At 52.5% G+C, this 22,037-nt stretch overlaps 2 protein-coding genes across 2 annotated transcripts; one reads left to right on the forward strand and one right to left on the reverse strand.

Annotated features, from left to right (window-relative positions):
• On the reverse strand, window positions 1-9,523 carry LOC101573184 (mitochondrial intermembrane space import and assembly protein 40; the record flags this gene model as incomplete). Its single annotated transcript, XM_023706384.1, has 3 exons — window positions 9,385-9,523; window positions 3,159-3,257; window positions 1-215 (listed from the first exon to the last, which is right to left on the reverse strand). Coding segments are annotated over exons 1-3 (336 nt in total), but the record flags the coding sequence as incomplete, so codon positions are not given.
• Window positions 9,524-9,621: 98 nt separating this feature from the next.
• Window positions 9,622-21,985, forward strand: Tmem43 (transmembrane protein 43). Its single transcript, XM_004646108.2, has 12 exons — window positions 9,622-9,873; window positions 12,809-12,958; window positions 14,423-14,557; window positions 15,031-15,125; window positions 15,772-15,821; window positions 15,969-16,038; window positions 16,650-16,720; window positions 17,183-17,304; window positions 17,462-17,536; window positions 18,089-18,190; window positions 20,340-20,457; window positions 21,294-21,985. The coding sequence occupies exons 1-12, from the start codon at window positions 9,862-9,864 to the stop codon at window positions 21,494-21,496; spliced, it is 1,203 nt and encodes a 400-aa protein (XP_004646165.1). The 5' UTR covers window positions 9,622-9,861; the 3' UTR covers window positions 21,497-21,985.
• Window positions 21,986-22,037: the final 52 nt, after the last annotated feature.

A 22,037-nucleotide genomic window follows, 5' to 3' on the forward strand; every position in this document is an offset into this window, starting at 1 on the left:
CTCTTCTTCATCCTCTTGGGGATATAGGTCTGGGTATTTCTGCATGCATTCCTGCATGGCCCGAAACTGGTCTACACAGTCCGATCCCTTGATGTCCTCTGTGCTATAGTGGAAGCAGGAAAAGGCTGACTTAAACTGTTCCCCACAGGGGCCGCTGGCCATGCCCCCCAGGCACGGGCAGTTCCAGTTAATTTCTCCATTTGGCAGTATCAACCCTGTGGAGGAAGATGACAAAGGAAAAGTGAGAGCTGCCCTTCAAGTCTGGCCCAGTATTCCTGGTGCCTGGTACACCCTCCTCTCTGCACCCAGCCCTGGCTCTGGAGTAGGGTGAAAGGCCTAGCACAAGGCTGGCCTTCCTGAGCCTGCAGGACAGGGTGCATACCCCTCTTCAGGAGCAGGGCTAAGCTGAGCTCTACGTCACCTCCCAGGGTTGGAGGGTGTGCTAAAAGGCCAGCAATCGGTGGGGCTCTCTGAAAGCCAACACTCGAAGGATCTGCAGTACTGCCTCCGTCCCACGGCCCTTGGGCCTTCCCACACAGCCATGCTACAAGCTCAGCAGTGGGGATAGGTGAAAATGAAGTGGTGAGCCCACACACACGCATGTGGGATGCTAGCTGTCCATGACATGGTGTGTGATGAAAAGCTAATGGCTATCAGAGCAGTGTGCCTGCATTCTGTGATAAGAAATTATTACAGCTGGGGTGTAGCTCAGTGGCAGAGCACCTGCCCAAGATGCACAAAGTCCTGACCCTCACAACCATTTAAAAAAAAAAAAAAAATCCACCCCAAACAAAGACTTAGCTCTGTAACACTGTTAAAATGTACACAGGTGAAATTTTAGATGGGTTTTCATCTTCAGTATCACAAAAGTCTCATAGTTTTGAATTTTATCTTACCTCACCTTTGAACTCCGTTCACATCTACACAGTACTGATGGACAGACAGATGTGATTCATATAGAAGTTTATTATACGAGCCTCTACAAAGATAGTGAGCACCCTTTAGAAGGGCCTAAAGATGGCCACTGGTACTCCACACAACCATCCCTCCAGGAACACGGCCAGGCATGGCTCTCACCCGTGTCCAAAGTCCTGGCTGATCTCCATTACAGTCCTGAAAGCTGCCCTGCTCAGCAGACCTGTTGTTAGCAGTTCTTGTGAACTGAAGGGTAACAGGGGTGACACTGTGCCTTCAGAGAGCCACGCACCAACACCAGCAACAGCCACATGGCAGGCTCCTGCACACGGATTTCCATCCAGTGACCCCTCATCTTCAATTACCTTTTGCCATACGCACTACTAACTCCCATCTACGTGTGTGATTTCCAGGCTTCATGGGGTCCAAGCCAGAGCCCAACTCTATGGCCTACATCTCTCCGTCTCCCCAACTTCTTGGGACTCTCAGTGCTGAGAAGCCCATGCAATCACAACCCCTGGAGGTGCGCATCAGCTAACAACCTGCATAGGCAGTTATCCAGAGCAAGATGACCCTCAAAACTGATAGCCCAGGTCTGCAGGGTCTCAATATAAATTCATGCAGATGCAGGCTTCCATAGTTAAAGACAGATATACATTTTTAAAAACCATGGAGAGGCAAATAAAGCAAAGATCTGTCCTGCAAGCCTCCAGGCTCTAACAAACACACTGAACTAGTTTGGACCTAACAGTAAGCAGAGTATGGAAAATGACACAGATTTTTTTCTTTATAAAATAAATTCAAGATTATTCCTGTAGCTGTCATTCTCAGAATATTAACATTTTGTATGTCTCTACTTTCTACTGTTCCCAACAGAGTGCTAGATGAAATATGAAAGAAAAATATTTTGTTTAAATCTTTTTAAAGAAATTTGTTACAGTAAAAACCGTATTGCAATTAATCCCCCTCAAAATACTCCTTTTGATACCATTGTCCTTGCTATTTCCTGAAGCAGCTCGGAAGTCCTCTTTCCTGTGTGTCTTTACTTGTGCTGTCATGGTTGCCTTGATGTCCAGCATTAATTCAAAACATTTACTTTTCATAGTCATTTTGACTGAGGAGGAGCTAGAAGTCACATGATGCCAGATCTAGAGAATAAGGTAGATGAGGATAAACTATAATCTTTTCAGCAGCCTATCTTTCCACTGGGTGGCACTGGGCAGTATCACTCACCTTAAAGTTTGATTTATCTCAAAACATACTCAAGAAAGAGGACTCTCAGAAGTGCTCCAGAAAGTGGCAAGAACAATGGGATATGTGAATTGAAAATATTTTGAGGGGGAAATGAACAGTGTGTCTTTTACTATTACAAATTTTAATATTTAAATTCTGAATCCTACTTCATATGCATGCTTAGCTTTCTTCTAATCTGAGGAGCAGAAGGATAATAAGTGAAGTGTCCATTCTAGGAATGTAGACACTGTTTGAAAACTTCAAGTACTTCGGCCATATCTATCACCAGTTAGTACTAGAAGGCTTCTCAGTTGTCACCATGGGCATTGGGAATGATTCTGATGGTGAACCCCGACTTCTGTATACTATACATGGACTGCTGTGAACACCACACACATGCACGTATGCACGCATGCACACATACCTTACAGGGGTGGATTGAGGGTCTAGTGAGTCTGCACTAAAACTTCTAAATGTATCCCAGCCCCAAGTGACAAGACCTACACTGGCTGTTAACTGAGGTGTGTGCAGCAGTTCTGACTGGGTCAGTAGTGTCCTGCTGCTGGAAAACTTGTCCATCTCTGTTCCAGGCACTGGCTGCAGCACTGACCAGGAAACAGCAAGGACCCAAGGTATCTCAGGGACAAGAGGTGCAGTTGCCTGTGTACATGCATGGCAGATATGGCACAATTCAGTTCATCTGGTACCTTGGCTTACAGATGCGTCCCTGTCACCTTGATCTATCTGTAACTGCTAACATTTAGACACCCTTGCCTGATACTGAATCACTGGGAACACCCAGGTTGTGTAAGTCAGTGCAAACATTCAGGAAAGAAGAGCAGAACTTCAGAGAAAGAACCTGCTCACTGGCTCAGTACAGGCTTAGCACTTCCCCAAGGGAAAGAGAGACACAGAAGAGAACTGCCTGGGGCACGATGGGAGGACAATTCTCCACAGTGACCCTGCTTTAGGACATGGCTGGAGGTCCCCAGGAGGCCTGCATCACTCACCATGTTCCTCATATGGGTCGTTGGGGTCATCGGCCACCAGCTCTGCACTGCTAGGTGTCTCGTGGTCTTCTTTGGTCACAAATATTATCTGGTCTTTCCCTAGTGTATGGAGAGTGGAAGGAGAAATGTTAGCACTTGAGAATGTCCAGTCCTCCACAAGCCCAAAGTGACCAAACAAACCACCAACTGTTGCTCTCCTGGGTGGCATCATTGGCTCTGGAGGATGGTCTAGTAGCCATTTCCCTAGAGCCTGAGCTGGACAGAAACTCCACTAAGGCAGCACACCCTGTCTTTCGGGTGCAACTGCCAGGTAGGGGATGTAATGCCCCAGTCTACCAAAGGAGGCTGCACCAACCCCAATTTGCTGACAGTTCCCCAGTGCAACAGGTTTCATCCTTAGATAAAGAAAGCAATAGTAGGCAGGTGTGATGGTACATGCCTATAATCCCAGCACTTGGGAGGCTGAGGCAGGAGAATCACTGAGTTTGAGGACAACCTGGCCTATACATTGAGTTCAAGACCAGGATGCACTAGAGAGAAAAGAAAGCAACAGTACCCCCACACCCAAGAAAGAATTGAGGAAGTAGGCCCTTCTGAGGGCATCCACTGTCTATACCACCATGGCTGTGGGCTCTCTCTGGCATGCTGCAACTGCCCACCTACTCAGAATTCATTGGCAGACCAGATGACCTTACAGAGCACAGGGTCAGGAAAAACGCTCTGAAGACAATGGATGCTTTCTATACCCCGGGGGGTTTACCCACCTGGGTCAGAATGCAGAGTCCGAGAAGTACCAAGGACTGGGCAGAGGGAAGCACATAGTGATGTGGAGGCCTGGCCTGTGGGCTGATGCAGCCAGTCTGCCCAGAATGGTGATACCCAAGCAACTGCTGAGTCTAACAGACACAGGTGGCCTGGGAATGACAGGGTAAAGACCCTCTAGAAGGAAGGGTCACAACCATTGGGAACACCACAGCCATCCCACAGCCTGGGGCTGGGGAGCCCGTTACAGAAGTGCTGATGTTCTCAACCTCCGTGACTTGTATCCATAAGCCATACTGTAGCATCTTGTCCAGGACCAGAGCCCCAACCTCTAGCCTGGCTGTCAGAGGGTCCTGTGGCCTTCAGGGAAACAGGCAGGAGCCAGATGCCCTTTATACCAGCAATATTTCCTAATGGGGACTGGGTAAGCACAGAAAAGGCCATCAGAACTGATCACACTGGGGTGGAGCATTCAATACCTGGTTTCACCTAAATCTTACAATGTCCTATAGACACCTCTTCACCCACAGAGTGCTGTAGGAAGTGAAGGTCCAGAGTGACTACCAAAGACCAATGGGAGAGTGGCAAGCCAGGCCCACCTAGTCATGTCCTTCACTGTATTACCCAGATGCCACACAGTTGTAAGCCCATCACATATCTTCCTGAATGTTCTGGCCATCTCTGACCCATTGTGGGGACATGCCAGTTGTTTCCATTGTTGCAGGGAACACCTTGCCATTAGTGTTGCATCAACACAGGTGGGGTCATCCCTCTCCTGGGCAGTCCCTACAGAATGGAACACATGGGTCCATCTCTGGTCCTTTCACCCCACCCATAAACAGGAGTGGAGAGTGGTACCCATTCATCAGGGTCTAAGCCCAGGCTCTGGGTAGGGACTCACTTGGGCTTACCAAAGCTGGAGCCTCCAGGTTGGCCCACACCCAACGCACAGGAGCAAGGATGGATGATCAGGTACCCAGCATCACTTGCATACTGAGAACCAAGGGGATAGCTATTAAGTGAATGGTGGGGGATCTTGCTTGAATCTTCTGGGAAATGTACAAGGTCAAATCTACAGCTTTCCAGACTGCTCAGCTGACTCAGGGAGACCTGAGATTTTGGGATCCATCCTCAGTGGTTGGGGATGAAATATTCAAAGTGCCACAGCCAAATCTGAGTGAGTTCTCCCACCTTAGTTCCAAGAAGATCAGTGATCCTATGTGGTCCAGGAAGGCATCTGGCCCAGCAGTGTCAGAGGTCAGTGTTAAAGAAAACACTGGAAGCAGACTAGGAAGTATCAGATGCTAAGCAGAAGAGCAGACAGCCTGTGAAGCACAGAGCCCAGGCCTTCACCCAACCAAAGCTGAAAAAAGGTCTGTGGCAGGTTCAGTCTCCCTGTGTGCTTCACAGCAGGGTAGGAATACATAGCCAGGTCAGGATTCACAGGCCTGGCACAACACAGGGAAGGCCTGGGTCCCTGCCACCAGACCAAGCCTTCAGCACTGTCCTGGGAGCAACCTTAATGCATGTTCACTGTGGGATGCAGGAGGATCAGCAGCAGTGCATCTTCTACCAGGTATGTCAGACATCCATCCAAGAGGTCATCTGGTCCTCACGGCTACAGAGGAACGGCATGATCTGCTCTCCTTTTTAAAGTGGAGGAGGGGAACTAGCCCAAAGTTGCATGGTGGACAAGGACAGGGCAAGAGCTAACTTTTGGCCAGAAAGATCAAGTGAGCTACCTCCTCTGGTGTGCCCCACCAGGCCTTTCTTTCTGCAACATTTAAGAAGGCATAGGGACTCTGTGAGTCTGAGTACAGCATTTGCCCAGTGCACACAAGGCCCTGGGTTCCACTGTAGAAGCAGCAAAAAGGAAGCAAAGTAGAAATGATGAAAGTCAGTGTTTATTTATGCTTTTCCAAACCCAACTGTGAAAGCTCTAGCTGTAAGAAGGCCAAACCAATACACTAATCAGCCAGACTTGTTCTCATAAAGCAGTTCATTTTTCTAGAAAAATGAAATATAGATATCCTGTTTTCATTTCTAAGGAAAAAAACCCAGAGGTGGGATTCACATCCTCAGAAGGATGTGGGCAGTTACCTCACACCCTCTGCTCCTGGTGGCACTGGTGTGAGAGCCCAAGGCTGCAGTTCTAATTAGGCAAAGCTCTCATGATCGACCCCAGATCAGCCCTCCACCTCTTGGATCAAACAGAACAGGTGACTGAGTTTCTGCTTTTTAATGGCATGACTGACAAGGGTACAGTGGAAACACCAACCACAGGCTGGAGAAGTGAGAAACATGTGGGAACAGCTGAGTGGAAGAGCTGGGTAGTAGAGACAGGTACCTCAGGGAAGCTATTCCCTCTTCAGAACCCTGGCACTGGTGGGGAGGCAGAGGCTGGTCAGTTAGAACCAAGGCATTCATTCCCATCCATAACTCTGGGGTTCTACTCTTCATTGAGAGATCCGTGACTCAGTCTCACTAAATCCAGCACTCTACCTCCAAGATCTGTGCCCCCCAATTCTGGACCTCCCCCATCCCCAGCTAAGTGGTGCCCCAGTGTGGGCTGTGGTGAAGAGAGGAGGAGCCAGAAGAACAGTTGCTTTAGCTGACCTGGCTGAGTTGGACTTAGGAGTACTTCATTGGATTTACCAAACTCTTCAACACTCAAACTGTGCAGGGCTTTCAGGTTTAGAATCTCCTTTGACAAATGCAGCAGCCTAGTATTTAGGAAGGAAATTCTAAATGCATAAAGGATATTCCACACAGCAAATACTTGATGAGCTCTTAGATTGTGCTAGAGACCTTTCCAGGCCTTAGGGACAGAGATCAAGATTGTCTTCTGGCCCTTTGGAACTCTAAACCCAATCATGAGAAGCAGTGGTCTGTGAAGAGTACACAAATAGCTGGGTGTGATGGTGCAAGCCTGTAATTCCAGCAATGAGGAGACTGAGGCAGAAGGATCACCACATGTTTGAGGGTGCCAGCCTGGACTATATAGTTAGTTCAGGGACAGCCTGAACTATACAGCAAAATCCTATAAAAAAAACAACAAAAAATAACACGCAAATAGCTTTCAGATACAGTATGCGAAGAATGTCAGAAGTTGTGTTAGTTAGCTTTTTTTTCTTTTTTTTAATCCCTTTGAGACAGGATTTCACTTTGCAGTTCAGACTGGCCTTGAACTTGAAGCAGTCCTCCTGCCTCAGCCTCCTGATTGCTGGGATAACAAATGTGCCATCATGCCCAACTTGAGTTAGCTTTCATCACTGTAACAAAGTACCTGAGATAATGATCAAAAAAAAGTTGATTTACAAACCAGGAGTGTTGACACACGCCTGTAATTCCAGCACTAGAGAGATTGAAACAGGAGGATCACTACAAGTGCAAAGATCAGCCTGGGAACCATATAAGTGAGCACAAGGCCAGCCCAAACTGCATAGAGAGACCATGTCTCACAACAAAACAGAACAAGACAAAACAAAACAAAATTTGATTGAAGCTTAGGGCTTTGGAGATTCCATGCTAAGGTCAATTGGACATGATGCTTTGGGCCACTAATGGGTGCTGGGTGAAGATGTCAGGAAGTGACCAGGACCTATAAGGCCCCACCGTGGAGACCACAGAGATATTTCACACATGGGCCTTGGGGGCACACATGATGTAAAGAATAGCAGAGGGTTAGCTCAGCCTTCACTAGCTTTAGCTCTGTGTGGGGCTTAGGGGTTGCAGCTGAACACAATACAAGCAACTTATGGAGAAGCCTGGTGGGGAAAGAGATTTCCATCAAGGAGGAGGTGCTAGGGAAAGGTTTCTTTTCTTTTTCTTTCTTTTTTGGTGGAACTGGGGATTGAACTCAGGCCCTTGCACTTGCCAGGCAAGTGCTTATTCTACTAAGCTATCTCCCCGGTTTCTTGAGGTAAGTCCCCCCCCCCCCCCGCTAGAATTTAAGGGAGCAAAAGTAGAAGCCAAGAGGTGTTTCTAGAAGGCAGTCTACAAATGGTCTGAAGACAGGAAGTGGTTCTAAGAAAGAGGCACCTGACACAATCTCTGAAATAAGAGAAACCTCTGACTCTCTGCACCTTTCCAGTTCTCATACAATCTGTTCTATCATGCCAGGAAGGTGAAGAAAATGCCACTTTGCTCACTACACTATCCCCAGTGGCTGACACATCACACACATTCAATAAACATTTGTTGACTGAGAACAGGGTAGGCTCTGCAGTAGAATGAAAAAACTGCTAAGAATGGTGGCACACATCTGTAAGCCTAGATAACTGTGGTCCTAACTACAAGGGAGGCTAAAGCAGGAGGATTGTAAATTCAAGGGCTGCTCAGTAAGACCATCTCAAAATAAGAAAAAAAGGAAAAGGGGATGTCGCTCAGCACTCTCTGGGCTCAATCCTTGGTAATGTAGAGAAACAGAGAAAGGGGTGGGAGAATCTAAGGAAGACCTAATCTTGAGTTTTCTTCAACTCTCACCCCCAATCTAGGAACCAGGAAATGCCAGGGCTTCAGGTCATGCTATCAGATAGTGCTACCAGGCTCTCCTTTCCCAGAGACCTCATGGATCCTGTGAGTCCTCTGGTGAGGTGTTTTTACCACACAACCTCTTTACCAAAAAGGCTCAGAATTCCCTACCTGTAAAGGTAGACTCAGGAGAACTAGGAAATAGGATGTGAGAGAAACCGCTTGAAGCCTGGGGGGACCGAGGGCTCCCAATCGTGGCATGCGTTAGGTATGCACCCTCCAGGCACAGTGCTTACAAGGTACAGCAGTTGTGTCCTGAAGACAGCTGTGGAGATGGGCAAAGGCTCCATATTTTAAACTGTGTTCTGGCCGGATGAATGACCTTGAATAGGTCGCCTCCCTCTCTGGGCTCTGGATTTCCTAAAGAGTGCCCTACACCACGCTCCAAATGGTTTCTAGGTGAATTCCAATTCTCTACAGCATTTTTTAATTTGGGGGGCAGGGTTTCACCACGTAGTCCACCAATTGGCCTGGAACTCGCTGCGATCCTTTTGCCTCAGCCTACTGGGTTTCCCAGGCTCAGTCCTCGCGGTTTGGGTACTAGTGCCCACTATTCCCGTTACCGGCTGGCAAGGTGCTTCCGGCAAGAGGCCAGACCTCCAGTGCCCCTGTGGGACGGGGAGCGGGAGACCAGGAGCCGCCTGGCTGAGGGGCCTGGGTCGCCCTCCCCGCCTGCGGCCTCAGGAACACAGTTAGACCGTTCGCTCGACCCCGGGTTGCCGCGAGGCCCATGCAGGCGGCGCCGAGAGCGACCCACAAAGGTCGCCGCAAGCCACGTGGGTGCCATAATCTCGAGCTGCGGCACGTGGTGCGCGGCGGCAGCCCCTCCGAGAGCCCGCGCTGCACACTGCAGAGAAGCCGGGCCCGCGCCCGCTGCGACCCTGGGCACCCGCGCTACTCCAAGTAGATGCCAGCGCGAGGTCCCACTCACCTTCCTGCCGGCAGTACGACATGGCGCCAGCGACACGACCCCCTTCGCGAGACCTGGCGTTCCTCACCCCACAGGCGGATTCAGCTCCGCGCGCCGCCCTCAGGCCCGCCCGTCGCGCACTTGACGGAAACTACGCTTCCCAGCAGGCCGTGCGCCTCTAAGGTGGCTTCCTAGCCAGAGAAACTACATTTCCCAGGAGCTGTGCAGTGCGCAGTCGCATTAGCTAGGGACAGCGCAGGCCGCAAATTTGTCGCGGAAAGCGCCTGACCCCAAACTACATTTCCTAGCAGGCTGTACAGCGCGCAGGCGCATAAAAGCCGGGCCTGAAGGGCGGTAACTGTGCAGCCAGTCGTGCCGGGTCCTGATCGCTGAGCTGGGTTCGGCGGCTCTGGTCTGGCGAGAGGCTAGTAGGCTGCACGCTGCCCGGCCAGTCTACCTACAGCGGAGCGGAGTCAAGGGCAAGAGTCAGGCCTCAGCATGGCAGCGAACGTGAGTATCCTGGAGGATGCCCGTCTGGTCCTCAGGGGTCCCCGGGATCCACCCTTTATCCAGATCCCGGGCCCTGGAGTTTGGACGCGGGATGAGGGGATGGTACTTGTAGCGGGACGGGACCCTCGGGCCTGATCGTTAGGGTGGGACTCTCCCTGGAGCTGTGCAGCCTTGAGTGCAGGTTTGTGCAAGTCGGGGGCATGGAGCCTCCGCCCACATTACGCGCGGACCTGGGGAGGTCCTTGCTGAGGGGGTCCTCAGTACTGCCGGCCCCTGCTGACCTGACCGTCCTCAAAGTTTCTTAGAGAGCCGGCCATGGTGGGGGATGCCTGCAATCCCAATGTCCGGGAGACGGAGGTAGCAGGATACCTGCGAGTTCCATCCCAGCCGGGGTACAGAGCGAGACCCTGTCTTAAAAAAAGAACAACAACAACAACAAAAAGCAAGCAAACAAACAAACAAAAAAAAAGAACAAAAAATTTTTTCTTTTCTTTTCTTTTTTTTTTTTTGTAAAGAAACTTTCTATTCAAGCCCAGTATTCGTGAACAAGATCAGTAGCACTGCCTCGCAGGGCCCTGGGTGTGGGAGAAGCTGGTGACTCATGCCCCCCCCCCCCCCCCGAAATTGCTGCTCGAGCCAGCTTGGGAGCTCAGCCCCAGCCACACCCTCCCACTTGGTGCAGTGCCTTGCTGCCCTCCCCTGACTCCTACACCTTCTTTCCAGGCTTCTATGTCCCTTCACCTCCTCTACCCATACACTTTTTGAGAGCTAGGGCCTGTGCCACCGGCCACCCCACCAAGCTCTGCTCTTGAGCACTGCACCTACAGGGCCTTGGAGATGGTCCCCAAGAAGGCAATCAGTAGCCCTGGGTGCCAGTATCCTTTCGTTCCGTATTCCACAGGGTCCCTGCCAGCTCAACATGGTGGGGAGGGTGCCAGTGAGGGCGGGCTTTGGGGTCAGGCAGGTACTTATTGAATGGTGTCAAAGAGTGATCATCCCAGTCCAGCACCTGTGGTCCTTGGGTGTGCTGTGACCTGAGCCCTCTCAGGAGCACAGCTCGGGTATCTATCCTCTGCTGCCAGGTCTTTATTTACTGGCTCTGGAACTGGTTCCATACCTATGGAGCCAACAAGCAGGGTGAGGAAGAAAGACCCCGAGATAGTGGGATAGAGCACGGAGACAGCAGAACTCAGCATAACATCACCTGTCCTCAGGTGTTGGGAACAAACAGAACCAGCAAAGTGGAACAACTTATCCAGATTCACACAGCAAGGGACCGGCACAGCTAGCCTTCTGGGTAGGTCTGTCTATTTCCAGGCCCTCAGTGTTGCTTCTGTTTGCACTCCCTGTTGCCCCAAGTGCTAGGTGTAGGTGTATGGGGGTGCATGTTACAGTGAGAAGAATGTGTATTACAAGTATTCTCCACAATTCTCCAGGACCCTTCAGGTTTACTGGGGATTGGGTTCTGAAAATGAGTGAGATGTGCTATATCACGGCCCACATGGTCCCTGTCTCGGGCGTCCTCCCTGGCATGTGAGCCCATCCTGAGTGTTGGCCGAGGGGACGGGAGGAGGGCGAGTCTCTTGTCTATGCCACTGCCCGCAGGTGCTCATGGCTCAGGAGGTAAGGATGGTGTGGAGCAGAGGATGGACAGGTGGCCTGGGCTCTGCTGGGATGGAAGCCTCGGCTCTGCTCAGAGGCTCTGTTCCTGATGTGCCGTCTGTGACCTGGACTTCTCTGTGACATGTGTGGGCATGTTTGCAACTGTCATTAGAGTGGTTGGATGCCACCACAGTGATCCCAGCTGGTGTGGAAAGTCAGTCTATTGCAGCGTGTGGGGCACACCGGTTTTTCTAGAGCCCAGGATGGGCGGGTTCTGGAACAGTTAGAAAGATGTGGCCACCACTTTGCCCAGACTGACTATAGAGTCTTCCCTCTGCCTGTTCCTACTCCCATCAGTGCCAGGAAGAGCCTGGCTGCCTCAGACCCTTTGAGACCACTTCATATCCCTGGGACTCACAGTCTGGCAGGTGCCTGCAGTGCCCACAGTGCCCCTCACTCGGTTGCCTGAGATCCACTCCCTGTGCTGATGACCTAGTTGGACTGTGAGATGCAGAGGGCACAGCAGGTGCACATCTTGTGCTCAGGCTAGGGCTGCTCTGTGGCAGAGCCTGCCTTGGTGATGGCTTTCCATCAGCTGTGACATTGCTGATGGTACACAGCTACCCCCCTGACCTGCAGTTGAAGCCCTCAGGACATTGTCCAGGCCTAGTACATCCCCTCATCTCCATCCATCCCAGAGACCACTCCCTGCTCTCCAAGGCCTCTGCCTGCTCTTTTGGGGATCTGAACCTCACCCCGCCCTCCCCAGCAAGCCTGCCTGACACCTATGTTGGAGGGACGCTGGTCTGGGCCCACCTCTCAGCATTCAGCATGACCCTTGGTATCATCAGTGGCTGTCACCTCTCTGTACAGTAGTTTGGCAGCTTCTGAAAAAGCTGAGCATATATTTTCCAGCAACTGTGTAGTTCCACTCCTAGGCATAGTTGTCCCTCAGTGCCTGTGGGGCTTGTGTTCCAAGCACCCCGGGACACTCAGATCATTGTCAAAATTCATGAGACTGTGCATTTCATATCCATGCACTTTCACTGTACATATTAAAACAACTAAGATAGCATAAATAAAACAGCAAAACTTAGCCTACTTTTATTGATTGGCTGGTTGGTTGATTGATTTTTTTTGAAACAGGGTCTTACCATGTAATCCAGGCTGGCCTTGAACTCACTATATAGCTTAGCCTGGCCTTGAACTCAAAAGTGATCCACCTACCTCAGCCTCCTAAGTGCTGGAATTACAGGCATACACCACCACACTTGGCTTCAGCCTATTTTTAATAGCTAATTTCCACTCTATTTTAAAATATTTTTTCTTTTAGTATTCTACCACAGGTACCAGGAGAGAACATGTCAAAATTACATCAGACCCTCAGCCAGGCTTCTTGGAGCGATTGAGTGAGACTTCAGGGGGCATGTTTGTGGGGCTCATGACCTTTCTGCTCTCTTTCTACTTGATTTTCACCAACGAGGTAAGATATTGGGTCTCCCTGTACAGAGTGAATGCCCCCATAGCCTCAAGGAGGTGTGAATCTAGTCTGGATTAGTAAAGGGGCTAGATTTTACACAAGGGAAAGACCCCTGAATTTTTTTTTTTTTTTAAAGAAATGATATTTATTTATTTATTTATTTATTTTGTGTGTGTGGCCAGCTCAGCCCACCAGGGGGCGGGGCTGGCTGGCATGTGGTGCTGGGGGATTGAACCGTGGTCCTTGTGTTTTGCTTAGCTTAGCTTGTTCGAAGTAGGCGCTTTAGACCACTGAGCCATCTCACCAGCCCCAAGACCCCTGAATTTAATCAGAAGTTTGTAATGGTGTGATTCATAAGAGTAGGAATGTGTCGGGCGCCCTCCCGTCCAGCAGGAAAGCACTCAACACGATTTGTGCGGCGGAAAGGCTTTAATCGTTCTGAGTGATGCGCCCCGAGAGAGCACAGTTCCTCTCTCCGTCCCTCTTCCTGTCTCTGACCCTCCGCGTCGCGGAGCGTTTCTTTTATATCCTCACACTGTCCAATCGAGGGTTGATACATGTTACAGCGCCATTGGTTACAATCTCAGGGAAGGTATCTTACATCATTATAGGCGGGTGTATAGCAACTGTGGAAGCAGGAAATGAGCGCCATCTTGGCACACTCGGTGGGAGGGGTAATCTAGCGCAGGCTTCAAGGGCTGCAGCAGGCCTCACCCAATGGTCCCTAGGAGTTTTGGTTCTGAAGCCGCGATTCGCGGCATGGGCTCTCTACAGGAATGGGTCGGGGCTGGGGAAATAGCTCAGTGGTCTAAGCGCCTGCCCGGCAAGTGCAAAGACCTGAGTTCAATCCCCAGTACCTCATGCCATACCGGTAGGCCACCGAAACCAGGCATGGTTGCATACCCCTGTAATTCCAGTGCTAGGGAGGCTGAGACAGGAGTATTACTATGAGTCGGAACTGGGTAGCGAGACCCTGTACCAAATAAATAAGTAAATAAGTAAGTATATAAATAAATAAATTACTAAAAAATTTTAAAAGGTTAAAAAAAGAAAAAAAAAAAAAAAAAGGAGTGGGTCAGTGTGCATACCTGAAAAACCTGCTCCAGGCATGGCATGGCTGGATCTGATCTCATGTCTGTGTAACCTAGAGATCCTAGAGAAGGAGGAGCATCTTCTAAACCAAGTTGTCAGAGTACAGAGAGCTCCTGTGCACTAGCTCCAGAGCCAATTTTACGGCAAGGCCTGCTATTGGGAGTAGGGGAGAATAGCCCAAGGGAAGGAAGGGTGAGACTGGCTAGCAGCCCTGGCTGGGTCCAACAGAGGCCAATGCCAATGCTGGTGGGGCTAGTAGAATCCTGGGTTCCAAATCTGAGTCCACACTTGTTAGACTGAAGTTCCCCAGAAGTAAAGTGGGATGACAGGTCTTAGTGTTTCCCAAGTCCTGATTGTGAACCTGCTCCTGCATAGGGTCGTGCGCTGAAGACTGCAACCTCACTGACAGAGGGGCTGTCCCTGGTGGTGACCCCAGACAGCATCCACAGTGTGGCCCCTGAGAACGAGGGCAGGCTGGTGCACATCATTGGGGCACTTCGGACGTCCAAGGTAGGCGCAGCGGTGCTGGTGGCTGCTGCGGCTTGGATTGGGCAGTTGTGTGGCCTTTTTGCCACTCATTTTTTGTGTCTGGAAGCTGGGGGCAACAGGGGTGATGCTTGCACAGCCACTGTGAGGGCCAGATGGAATTAGATTGCATACCCATGCACAGCACCTGGAGTATGCTGAACCCTTCTTCCTGGTAGGTGCTCTCATGTTGCAGGCCTCGGGGGACTTGAACACCATCATGCTGCTGTTGGCCTGGTCCTGGGCCCTGCAGCCTGGTCCTTGTCTGAGGTCACCATGTTATGTAGTAGGAATGCCAGTTTGGCAGCCTTACTTGCCCTCTTGCTGGAAGTAGCCCCAACACTCAATTCTGGTCCCCTGGTCCCCTTTTCTTTATATCTGGTCCAGTCTGGCTTTACTGAGCCAGGGGTTCTGGGCCCTTGTCCTGACTTTTGTGTTCTGTTGGATTTTTTTCAAAGCTCTTATCTGACCCGAACTATGGGGTGCATCTTCCGGCTGTGAAGCTACGGAGGCATGTTGAGATGTACCAGTGGGTGGAGACCGAGGAGTCTAGGTAAGGCAGACTCTGGAGGCGGAAGTCAGCATAGGAAAGGAAGAGCAGGAATGGAGTCATCTTGTTGCTCTGGAATTCAGAGCATAGACTTCCTATTAGAAGATGTCCAGCTCTTCCATTGTTGAAACCAGTAATCTTTAATTGGGAGGTAGCAGAATCCAATGCAGAGTAGCAGAGTTGCTCAGAGAAAGGGGGATTGGTCTGTTCCCTCCTTCAGAGCTGCTCAAGCCTGAGGAATGGCTGGGTCCAGATTTCACACAACCTCCCCGAGACCAGTGTGTCCTCCGCTGCCCCTGCTCCTAGAGCAGGCAGGGTAGCTTTCATATATCCTATTCCTGGTCCTTGGGAAGGTCACCTGGTGTCTGGGACTGGATGAGTGTAGCACTAAGCCAGGAAAAGGCAGCTTTGGGGCCCCTGCAGTCTTCCTGGTACAGAGGGTACAGGGTGACCCAAGCCCAGAGTGTGGAACTGCATGGATGTCAACTTGGGCTGACAAAGGGCAGAGCCGGCTCTGTTGGGGTGAGAACATCTAGCCCCAGATGCTGTGCTCTGTGGGGATTTGGACTCCTCTGCGCTGGGGTGGCTTCTGTCTGGAGCTGCCTGTGCAAGCCCAGCTGACACAGCAGCTGCCTGTGCCCTACTGCAGGGAATACACTGAGGACGGGCAGATGAAGAAGGAGACACAGTACTCCTACAGTGAGTGCAGCCTGCGGGTACCTCCCCCACACGGGAAGCTGTGGGGTGGCTATGGTACCTGGGCGGGATTCCCCAGGTGCTGCCCCACCCTCCAGGCTGCCCACCCAGTCACATGCACCTCAACTCTGAGCTCTTCTCTCCTTACAGATACCGAGTGGCGGTCAGACATTGTCAACAGTAGGAACTTTGACCGGGAGATTGGCCACAAAAACCCCAGGTGCATGTGGAGCTTGCCTGCTGCTGGCTGGTCCCCAGCTCCCATGTCCACATCTGAGTGTATGGAACCGAGTTAGCTCTGCCTCCTAGGGGATGACATAGGGCATGTCTTTGGGACCAGGCCCTGTGCTGGGCCCTGGGCACAGAGAGCAAGACCTGACCCTTGCCAACCCCAGACAAGGTCCTCTCAACGAAGCTGCCAACTCAAGGCATGGGCAGAGGACTCAGGGGGCTTCACATGTACTATCCCAGGGAAGCATTTTACTGTTGGTTAGCCTGGCAAGAGGACAACCAAGGAGAGCTTTCTAGGGGCAAGAGACCACTGGCCAGGGCCTTCTCAGGATGTTGGCACAGGGCTAGTAGAACTAGCACATGTGCTGCAATGGGCAGTGGTTAGGGCTGTGCTGGGAGTGTGGTCAGGTCAGATGTACTCAAGGCTGGAAGGGGCCATGTGAGGTGTACAGTCCAGGGGGCTAGTGCAGGATAGGATGTTGGGTGTGGGCAGGAGGGTCTGAAGCACTGGGGACAGGGATAGAGTGAGGTACTCAGCCAAGGAGGACAGACAGTAGCCCTAGTATGGGGATCTTGTCTGATGCCACTTCCCTCCCACAGTGCCATGGCAGTGGAGTCCTTCACAGCCACTGCCCCCTTTGTCCAGATTGGCAGGTTTTTCCTCTCAGCAGGTAAGCTGGTCCAGTACTTCAACCTAGCAGTTGGTATGAGCCAGGAATTCAACCCTAGGCTACTCTGGGGAACCCACCCATACCTGGCCATGTGCAGAGAAGCCCCTAGGGACAGGGCAGCTCTCTCAGCCACAGTGAGTCCAAGACCCCAGGTGCTGAGAGAAGAGAGGAGACTGCCTGGGGCTAGGCTGGCTACCCCATGGTCTCTGCTGCTTGCCACCATGTCCTGTCTCCTGGGAGCTCCCAGTCCAGGAGGGCATTGATAGCTATAATCTGAGGGGAAAGGCAGGGGATCAAGGTCATACCTAAGCACATGGGCATTGGGCACAAGAATGCCCTCGAAGGGGGATACTGGCTGGCAGATTCCCATGGCTAAGCCCCTTGGACATGTGGCAAGGTGTGTGGCTACGGACTGGAAGACTGTGCAGTGTGCTGTGGTTCTGAGCACTTTGCCTCCCCTAGGCCTCATAGACAAAATCGACAACTTCAGGCCACTCAGCTTGTCCAAACTGGAGGACCCCCAGGTGGACATCATCCGCCGAGGGGACTTTTTCTACCACAGTGAAAACCCCAAGTACCCAGAGGTATGGGAGGGAACATTATGCTGGCCATACCTGTGTTGCATGCAGCCAGATGCTGGGGGACAGAGGCAGCAGGCGAAGTGGAGGCAGGGGGAGTGTGAATGTGGCATTGTGGCCAGACCAGTGCATCCACCTCACCTTCCCATCTCTCTGCACCCAGGTGGGAGACCTGCGCGTCTATTTTTCCTATGCAGGACTGAGCAGCGATGACCCTGACCTGGGCCCAGCCCACGTGGTAACCTGACTTCCCTGGGAGGCACCAAGTCAGCGGGGGCTCCTGGTGTCCTGGGCTCAGATTTGGGGAGAGAGCTGACCATTTCAGGCTCTCTGTGGAGGTGCAGCCTTCACATGCTGTTGCCCTGTACCCCCGAGCTCTGCAGCCAGCCACAGACGCTAGACTCAGCGCAGTTGTTGAGGGTCCTCCTAATGTGTCCTCCCAATGATACACACCCCCTTCCCAGCTCTGATTTCTGAGCTGTGAGCACTAGGCCTTCATTCATGTGCTGTCCGGGAGGCCAGGGCCTGGCCACCCCTTTTGCTGTCACACAGGTGGGGTGTGTAATGGTCACGAGCACTGCCTGCAGTTAGCCTCTCCATCCAGGCCCTCTGGTCCTGTCCTGGCCCAGCTCCTGCCCTGTGTCTTGGAGCTGTGGATGCTACAGGGCTGGGCTACCCTGGGAAGGAGATGAGTCTGGGGCTCCTCACTGGTTCCTTGGGTGGCATGGACCATAGGGAGAGGTGTTACTCCCTGAATTCTCTGTAGCTCTGACATGCCTTCCCTGGCCAGGTCACAGTGATTGCCCGGCAACGGGGTGACCAACTTGTTCCTTACTCCACTCCGTCAGGGGAGACCTTGCTGCTCCTGCACCATGGGGACTTCTCTGCAGAGGTGAGTCATGCTGTGTGCCTTCCTCCTGAGCCCTGACCAGGAGAGGTGACAGTGAGTGCCATGAAGTGGGAGAAAGAAGGGGAGTGAAGGAGCAGCAGCCCATGGTGTGGGCAGGACAGCATGTGGGGAGCTCCCTGGTGTAAGGAGTGCAGTCACTGAGGGAAAACAGCGGGTGATGCTGTGGAGGTCACAAGGCCAGAGCCGCAGACTGAGGGTTGCGGGGCCTCCCCATGAGGCTACATGCAGAGCAGTATCCCTCCTGAGAAGTTAGGGCTCACATTGGTGGGCACCAGGGGTGCACATCAAGTGTGTTCTCCCCCAGGGCATCTGGAGGGCAGCAGAGGAGCTAGCACTGGAATGTGAAGGGCAGGTCCCTAAGCTACCCCGAGTCCCTTTTCTACCACACTGCATCCAACACTTAAGGAGAGGAATGTCATACTAGATGTCATGCTCTCTCTTTGCTGTTGGTGGACATAGTATCACTGCAGGCTTTCATAGCATTGCAGGATTCCCGTGCAGAAGGTGGCAAGGGTCAGGTAGCGGCACAGGGGCCTGCTGCGACTACCACCTGTCATCCCTATTGGCCTCCCTCCCAGCCTGTAGCACTACTGCTCCTTGTACATGTCCAGGATGGGCGAGGCCCAGTCACCAGGCTCAGCCCCTTAAGTACTTCCTCAACGGGATGATGCCTGGTCAGGCCTGGTCTCTCCTGCCGAGACCCTGGCTTCCTGCCTCCTGGGTGGAGCCCCAGGTCTCTCGGTGTCCCAGGAAGGGTGAGGGGCCTATGAAGGAAGGACAGGCATGTGTCCCCATCCCCTGATCTTGGGCTGCCTAGCGTGGCAACCCCCACACCTACTGGCCACCTCATTCCCACATATAGGAGAGACCTGCTCCAGTACAGGACAGGGCAGGCTTGCAGTAGGTAAGACTGCTCATGTTCCCTGTTCTCACAGAAACTTGGTTGCCTTCTGCTCAAATGGGAATGTGCTCCCACCCCACTGAGTTGCTCTCAGCATTAAGTGTTTAAAGGCATGTAAAACCTGCAGGGCAATGAAAGATAACTATTAAGCAATGAGTGCTGTACATTTTTATTGTAGTGGGTGTAGATTGGCATGAGAGGGCAGTGGTGCAAACCTATGGCATGCGTGCCCCATCAGGCTGTTTGTATCATTGAAAGCTCTAAAAGGCTCACAATCACTGGACTAGGGGGTCAGGGAAGCTCTGAGAAAACAGTTCCCGCTGAGATAAAGGAAAGAGCCACAGCTGGCAGGGTTGTGCACAGGTGCACAACCCAGTAGTGGCAGTGCCCTTGGCTTTCTCAGGACATGCAGCCTGGCACAGTAGGCAGCCCAAGGCGCAGCAGGTGGGGACACATGCCTGTCTTTCCTCCATAGGCCTCTCATCCAGTGGGCTGGGGTTAGGGGTAGGTCAGAAAGGGTATGGTGTGACCAGCTAGAAACACACATTATAGTCCCTGAGGCACAGCAATGGCAGGGACGGCGGGTGATGTGGATTGTTCCTGAGGGACAACATGATGGGCTGGGAGAATGTGTGTGCTGCAGTAGCCCTGGTGGGCTACAGGACTGGACTGTGGTGCATTGGCAATGGAACCTGCTGCATCTGCCCCAGGTTCCTACCTGTAGGTGGATATGGGACCTGTTTGCTGAGCTAGAGAAGCAGGACCAGCAGAGCTCTAAGAGCTGACATGAAGGATGCTAAACAGATTGTCTAGGAGGCAGTGGAGGTGCCGGTGTGCAGGTGGTGGGTGTGTGGGGCAGGAACAGCCACAGCACTTGAGCACTGAGAGGTGAGGAGGGTATAGAATAGTAGTGGACATGGAGAAGGAACAGCCAGGCAGTGGGGGAGAGGCAGCACTAGCCTGAAAAGACCCAACCATGTGCATAGAGAGGGCATGTGGCTGATAAGGAGGGGCTCCTTGGGGGCTCCTCGGAGTCTGGGCTGCACTGAGGCTGGCACCTTCTCCAGAGAGCTCCCATGTTGCACTGTGCAGTACCTGGAAGACAGGGACTTGGGTCAGTGATTGCCCTTCTTTGGCCTGTCCTGAAGTGGCCATGGCCCAAGTTGGCACAGCCCTCACAGCATGTGCCCTGCCCACCAGGCACCCAATGTCCATCTCTATACCCTACAGGAGGTGTTTCGCAGAGAACACAGGAGCAATTCCATGAAGACCTGGGGCCTGCGGGCGGCCGGCTGGATGGCTATGTTCATGGGCCTCAACCTCATGACTCGGATCCTCTACACCTTGGGTAGGTGTGGAGGGGGCTACAGCCTCTAGGCTGTAGAGCCACACATGCTGTTCCGGGGACTGCCACCTGTCCTGTGAGCTCTCCTGGTGTGAGGGCCACTCCCTGGAGCAGAATGGTGTCTGACCATTCTGATGAGTACGGGAGGCCATCATGGCGGAGAGGGCCCCCCCTCCCATCCATCTGTCCACTTGCTCCCTCCATCCTCTGCAGCTGAGCAGCCCAGGGGAGGAGGCTACAGCCTCTAGGGTGAGCTGGACTTGGTAGAGAGCTGTCCTGTGGGGCTCTGTGTGCTCGGACCAGGCCCTTCTCAGGCTTCAGTTCCCCTGCAATTGCAGGCTTTCCCTGCATGGTTGCACTGTGCTCAGACAGACTGCAGGGAAGTCCTGGCTGGTCGCACTGGAGCCTCGGTCCTGGCTGGTGTCACACACCCTCCCCAGATCCCGGCTGTCTGTGCCCTTGTCCTTCCCAGTGTGGGACTGGCCTGCAGGCCTGGAGGAGGTTGCAGCAGGAGTGCCACACACTGCTGTAGCTGGTGCCAAGCATATGAGGCCCCGTGTAGTCCAGGCCTAGCCCTGGGAGGCCTGATAAGCCCTATTGCTATACACATGCAGAAGAGGGTGTGTAGTTCTCCCTGGGGTGGGCAGAAAAGAGCTCCAGGTGCTCAGCTGTGCCATGCAGGGCCCCTCCTTGCCTCTGGACTCTGGAGTCTGCTCAAGGCTGCCCACCTCCCTCTGCAGTGCCCCTCTCCTCCCCTTAAGGGGCAGCTAGAAAGAGGAAGCCATCTGCTAAGTGTAAAGTGTGGTGGTCTTGGCACCTTATGCCTTCTCTCCCTGCAGTGGATTGGTTTCCTGTCTTCCGAGACCTGGTCAACATCGGCCTGAAAGCCTTTGCCTTCTGCATGGCCACCTCATTGACCCTACTGACAGTAGCTGCTGGCTGGCTCTTCTACCGGCCCTGGTGGGCATTCCTCATTGGCTGCCTGGCATTGGTACCTGTCCTCATTGCCAGAACACGGGTGCCTGCCAAAAAACTGGAGTGAAGGAAGCTCTAGTGTCAATCAGACCCATGGCAGCCTCTGGATTCAGGCTACTCCGTGTTATGGCCCAGTTCCATCCCCAAAGCTCGGGGCAGCCTTGGATTCTTGGATGCTGTACCTACTGCTCTTCAGAGGGGCGGACCTAGCAGCATGCTCCTCATGCTTGGTGTTCACGCTTCACCCCTCCTTTTTTCTTGCTGTAAGCAGCCTTGGTGAGCATGGCAGCTCAAAGGTGGTAACCCAATAAGCAGCCTTTTCTTAGTCGCCCCCCTTGTCCTGGGACTGCACGCTCTGGAGACCTGCTTGAGCAGGGAGTTGCCCTAGTCACTCTCTATTTCTCAAGTGCCAAGACTGCTCAACCCATCACACCCACGACCCCACAGAACAGCCTTTGCTGGCACCAGACATGTACCAAAGGCTGGCCTAGGGCAGCAGAAGCACCTAGAGCAGGCCTATGGACAGAATGCCATATAGTATGTCCTAGTCACTCCAGATGTCGCATTTGCTGGCTGGATGTCCCTGTGTCTTTTCAGCCTTCCAGCCA

This window comes from Octodon degus, unplaced genomic scaffold (assembly GCF_000260255.1).
Source record: "Octodon degus isolate 3935 unplaced genomic scaffold, OctDeg1.0 scaffold00254, whole genome shotgun sequence".
Classification (NCBI taxonomy): domain Eukaryota; kingdom Metazoa; phylum Chordata; class Mammalia; order Rodentia; family Octodontidae; genus Octodon; species Octodon degus.